Here is a 5926-nt window from a genome sequence, read left to right on the forward strand (position 1 = left end):
GTCGGAGTCTATCCCTGTATGGCACTTTTCAGTCCTTTATTCGTGACCATGGCTCTTCTCTGAACCGTCTCCAAAATTATGAAAACTCGTCTTGATCTACTCCAGACAGTTCAGAATTGAGCTGGTAATTCCCTACAGGACTTCCCTTCTCACCAGAGGTCCCTGATTCCGGAGGCAATAAGATTACTCAGTGTGTAGAGTTAAACACTTGCAGAAATCATTGCAGGATCAGGCATCCAGTGGCTGGCTGTATGTCTATACAACACCTAGCGCAATGAGTATCCTCTCTCTTGGTTACCACATTTTTTCCTCTTTTGCAGACATTATATTCCACACCAAGAAGTGGTAAAAATAAGCAATGAGAGCAGAGTGACTGAGTTTATCCTAATGGGGTTTCCCCTCAGCGGCCATATGGAAATCTTCCTCTTCGTTCTCTTCCTCATGTTCTACCTGGTCACCCTCTCAGGCAACCTGGTCATCATCAGCATCACCTTGGCTGACTACCGGCTCCGAACCCCCATGTATTTCTTCCTGTGGAACTTCTCCTTCATGGAGATCTTGTTCACTTCCATCACGGTGCCCAAGCTCCTCTCCGGTTTGCTCTTCGGGAGGAGGATCATCTCCTTCACCAGCTGCATGGTACAAAGCTTCTTCTACTTCTTCCTGGCAGTGACAGAGTTCCTCCTTCTGGCCGTCATGTCCTTTGACCGATATGTTGCCATCTGTAACCCACTGAGATACACAGTCATCATGAACAGCCACGTCTGCTCTGTGCTTGTCTTTGGGGCCTGGACTGGGGCCTTCTTGTATGTCCTTGGACCACTCAGTGCTGTCGCCAAGGTACCCTACTGTGGCCCCAATGGGGTCAACCACTTCTTCTGTGACATTACACCACTGGTTAAATTGTCCTGCAAGGACACCCATGTCCTGGAGTCAGCCATTTTCATCATGGCGTCAGTGCTTATCCTGAGCTCCTTGGTGGTGACGGCAGTGTCCTATATGTACATCATCACCACGGTGCTCAGGACCCCTATGGCTCAGGGCAGAAAAAAGGCCTTCTCCACCTGCACCTCTCACATCACAGTGGTCAGCATCGTCTACAGCACCCACATCTACATGCATGTCCGCCCCATTGAAAGCAGCTCCTTGGAGCTCAACAAGGTGGTGGCCTTGCTGACCTCTGTGGTGACACCATCCCTCAACCCCTTCATCTACACCCTCAGGAACGAGCAGGTCAAAAAGGCCCTGAAGGAGGCTGTAGCCCAGAACAAGGTCTTCCTGTTCTACAAAAAGTTCATCCCTTAATGCAATGGTTTTCAACCAGAGATAATAGTGTGGCTGTGACAATTTTGCATTTTTATGTCTGATTTTGTAAGGACGTAGTTTTTAAGTGAGTTCAGAGGTGGGGTACACAAGACAAAACAGACTCCTGAAAGGGGTACAGTCGTCTTGAAAGACTGAGAGCCACTGGCCTAATGGGACATTTCAACCACTGTTCGTCATTTAGTATATCTCTAAACCAGGGTGAGAGGAATTTGAGTGGTTCTCAAGACTGGTAATTATAAGACCAAGCGAACAATCACAGCACTAAGTGAAAAATCACTAACTCATGCTTAGTTTTAAGGCCAGGAGTGCAGTTCTCTCTCGATTCGGCAAAGCATTAAAGTATTTGCTTAACTTTGTGAATTCAGGAGTCCACAGAGCCACAGATTTCAAAGCCATTAAATCCACTAGTTTGAACTCCTGCATATTACAGACCAGAGAATTTCACCGAGTCTCTCCTGGACTGAACCCAATAAGTTGTGTTTGGCTGAATCATCTTCCAGAAAAGCATCCAGTCCTGATGTGAAGACACCAAGAGATGGAGAATCCATCATGCCCTTTGATAGTTTGGTTAATCACCCTCAATGTTCAAAATTTGTACCATATTTCTAATTTGATTTTTGTTTTTGTTGCTTTAACTTTCTGATGTGCCTGATATTTTCTCCTAGTGAAGGTACTTCTACATCATAATTAAGTCACATCTCAATCTTCGCGTTGATAATCCTAACAGACCGATCTCTTTAAATCTCTCTCTCTCAGGTATCTTTTTTCTCACGACATAAATTATTTTTGTGGTTCTTCTCTGCACCCTCACCATTTTTCACAGTTTTTCAGTGTTGATCTCATCAATGTCATATACATTGGTCATATCACTTGCCTACTTCTACTTCCACTTCCATCTCTGTTCCTCACAACACTTAAACGAGGTTTAATTTTAAGATAGTTCATAGTCCCATCTCCAGTCAGCAAAGCATTTAAGCACATTCTTAAGAATAAGCATGTGATTTTCCCAGTTTAAGTTTAACGGGAACACTCATGTATACTGAGTAAAGAAATGACTTAATCTGAGGATTGGAAACTGAAATTCAGTGGAGTTGGGAAGCCAGCTCCGGTTTCTTTGAAATTCCTTTCATACGTGATTGGCTGAGCTAGGGCCTCTTGGAGTTTAGGTTAATTTTCAATATAATCGTTGGGGTTTCTTCATGCCTTTGTACTAGGAAGTCTTTGGGTTGGGTTTTCTTTGGCCACCCTCACTCTCCTCACAGGTATCACCCATCTAGAGTACATCTGATATGCTGAGTAGCTCTTTTGGTACCTGCATACCGTATTTAGGGTTATTTTTAATTGTTAGCCACATTGTAAATGAATGGCCATGCACACAAAGCAGGGCCCACAGCTGTTGATAATGGATAAAATATTCTCATTCAGCAACTATGCTTTTAATAACTGCCGGAGCTCTGCCCATCACTGTCTCCTTTTGTCTAACTCTTCAGCTCCAATAAAGCATTAAAAACCTTACACGATGCCAAAAGAGTCATTGGGAGGCTGTTCCAGTTTGCACAAGCACACAAGATGCCTGGCCCATAAAACCAAGGAAATGAAAAGTTAGTCACTTAGCAAGTACCAAGCACAATGCTTTACCCTGACCACAACTAGTGTTCACAGCTGCCCAGGCGCTGCACCCGCTAGAGAGGTCAGTCTTCCATCGCCCACTGAGCCACCTTGGGAAAGTCAGGGGGCTGATCCGCAATAGTCTATTAATACTGTATGAGACCTGGTAATGGAGCTAGTTTCCGCATGGTACTGGGTTATTGGAATATGCATGTGTTGGCTTTGTTTAACAGTAGAGCTCTTAGGCCACAGTGGGTCGGACCAAAGGTCCATCTAGCTCAGTATCCTGTCTCCCTACAGTGGCCAGTGCCAAGTGCCCCAGAGGGAGTGAACAGAGCAGGGAATCATCAGAAAGTGACCCATCCCCTGTGGCCTGTTCCCAGAGAGATTCTCCCCTCTCCTCTCTAGCTCTCTCACTGAGATGTCTCCTTACTGGACCTGCAGGTTACATTTGGAAGCAGGCATGTGTGATACACTCTGCAAAAGCCCCAAACTGAAGTGTAAATTAGGCTGCTAAGTCCCTTGGGGCCACATTTCTAAAGGTGTTTTGGTGCCTAACGGGGGTTTTCAAAAGCACTGTGGAGGCTGTGACAGTGCTGAGATCTGGCACCAGAGCAAGCTCTCTGGTCACCGTTAGTACTAACTGGGTTCCCCCTGGGCAGGCCTTGTGGGTCTGGGTGCACCTGTTTACTGAGCCACACCGCCGGGTAGGAGGCTGATGAGCTAATTAGCCCATTCTGAGGCACAAGAAGGCAGCATTCAAGGCTAAGGGGTGGGGTCCTACTCCCTGTCCACAAGTGAAGGCTTGGCTAGGAGCTGCCTTAGCTGCCCTGGTGAAGAGCCAGTGGAAAGGGTTGGCGTTTGGGCCGTGTAGGAGCTATTACAATGGCCTGGAGAACTGCAGACAGCGATGGAGAAGACCCTGCAGGCCTTCCAGCAGTCCTGCCACCCCGAGAGACAGCTCCTGCCAGCCTGCTCGGTGGAGCAGCTACAGAGCCTGCAGGAACGTATATGAGAACAAGCCCACATACAGCACCAACTACTGCAAAGTTTGATGAGTCTTGCAATGGACACTGGGTATGGGGGCCGACTCCCTAAGGTGGGGGCCTGCAGGTGACCCTGGTGTGTCCTTGGTTACTTTTGATACCGGCCTTTGGAGCTGGTTGGGACAGAACAATGTGAGTCCTTTGGCAACACCCTATGTAACTGGCCAGCAGAGGCAGCATACGTGTCTCCCTGCGACCTTCATGCAAGAGACTCTGGTGTGCTTAAGGCAGCTGTCCTGGACCAGGTTGGAGGGAGGGAAATATCACCAGCAATTTAGCATGGCAAGATGGGGGATTATGGCCCCATGTATTTGCACAGAAACTGAACTGTAGCCCAGTCTGGAAAGACCAGATCCCCAAACTGGTGGTGGGGGGGGACTATGGACTCTGTGATTCAGGATCAGTTTTGTCAATGTCTCCCTGACAATATATGGGCTAGGAGGCATCAGCCAGTCAATCTGGGTGCTGCAGTTAAACTAAACAGATGTGTTTGCAGGGCTGGGCCTTCCCAGCGTGAGCCAGATGTTTAGGGGACTAGACTGGGGAGAAGGAGTGGAGGAGAGTCTATGGCTGGAAGGGGCACCGAGGAGACAAGGAGGAAGGAGCCCTGAGGCGCTCAAGCTGTAGGGTGTTCTCAGTGTGGACCTGAAGGACATATAAAAAGAGACCGTCCATTCATGGCCTGTGGGTTTGCCCCGTTCAGTGGTGGGGCTGAGACCCCGAGGCAGGGGAGAAGATAGTCCCGGTTCTCTTGGTAATGGTAGGGAGGAGGCACCAAAAGAGATGTAGTGGGCACTGTGCCCTCCTGTTGGCCAGTCAGGTGACAGTTGATGAATCCCCACTGGATGCTTCCTGGAGCTAGGGTCAAACTCAAGAAATTCAGTCCCACGGCCAATGTGCTCTTGGACATCAAGAGGACATTCAGGCAGAAAGATGTAGGTGTAGTGGATGGATTGTCCCAGCTCCATATACTGGATGGGGATCCCTTCACAACAGGGAAGTGAAGTGGGGTACGAGGGCCCTAGAGGATAAGGTAAAGGTAAAGGAGAAAGAAATATAGAGAGGCTGGAGAAACCTAGACATGCTCTTGCAAGCCTCTGAAATGGTAAGGAAGGAGACGCTCCCAGAGAGATAGAGCAAGAAGAGAAAGAAAAGAAAGGTGAATGAAGTGGATCCATTGGGGTCATGCATTTGTCAGAGCCCTTGTCATGGGTCTCTCAGGAGGAGGCTGCACCCACAGGACACTTGGAGGGATGGGCGACACAGGCCCTGGATAACCAGGAGGGGTGAGAAAAGACCTTGGCAACAAGCCAAAAGGGTGTAGGTGGGGGGGCTAGCTGAACAGACTGCCCTTGGGCTGATGAGCTGTCGGCAGAGAGAGAAATAAAGGGATGGGCCCCACCCACCAAATGCAATTTTTGTGGGTGAAGAGTGGATGAACCCAAGATGAACACCCTGAGGGCAAGGAGGGGCAGAGGCCTAGTCGTCCCTGCAAGGGAGGGAACATGAGCTTACGACTTGGAGGCGCTAAGGGACAAAGTGTATTTCATGGTCCATATATTGGCTAGTAATAGAGAAGCACTGTTGGCCTAGGTTTTTAGTGTGGGGAATAAGACCTTTGACAGATGCTTCAGGGAAGGAGAGCAAACAAAACCTTCTGGAGTTACTAGATCTCCAGCTCCGTTTTTGGAATGTCCCAGATTTGGGTACAGGACAAGGAAAAGGTGATTGTGACCTTCCTGGTGCAATGGGGATAAACAAGGGAAATCCCAAAAATCCCTGTCAAATAGTCAGATTAATAGTTTTGTACTTGCTAGTAAGTCGGCAAGCACATAACACAATCTAGTGTGTAAGGCAGAATTGTCATCCGTGGTGTAAAAAGTGTACTGAGACTGACAGCGTCTGCTTTTGTGGACAGCGTGTGTGTGTGTGTGTGTGTGTGTGTG

At 48.2% G+C, this 5926-nt stretch overlaps 1 protein-coding gene across 1 annotated transcript; it reads left to right on the forward strand.

The window, feature by feature from the left end:
* The first annotated feature begins 411 nt into the window (after window positions 1–411).
* On the forward strand, window positions 412–1305 carry LOC116824997 (olfactory receptor 6M1-like). The gene has a single exon (XM_032780670.2). The coding sequence runs from the start codon at window positions 412–414 to the stop codon at window positions 1303–1305; it is 894 nt and encodes a 297-aa protein (XP_032636561.2).
* Window positions 1306–5926: the final 4621 nt, after the last annotated feature.

Source organism: Chelonoidis abingdonii, chromosome 14 (genome assembly GCF_003597395.2).
Source record: "Chelonoidis abingdonii isolate Lonesome George chromosome 14, CheloAbing_2.0, whole genome shotgun sequence".
Classification (NCBI taxonomy): Eukaryota; Metazoa; Chordata; order Testudines; family Testudinidae; genus Chelonoidis; species Chelonoidis abingdonii.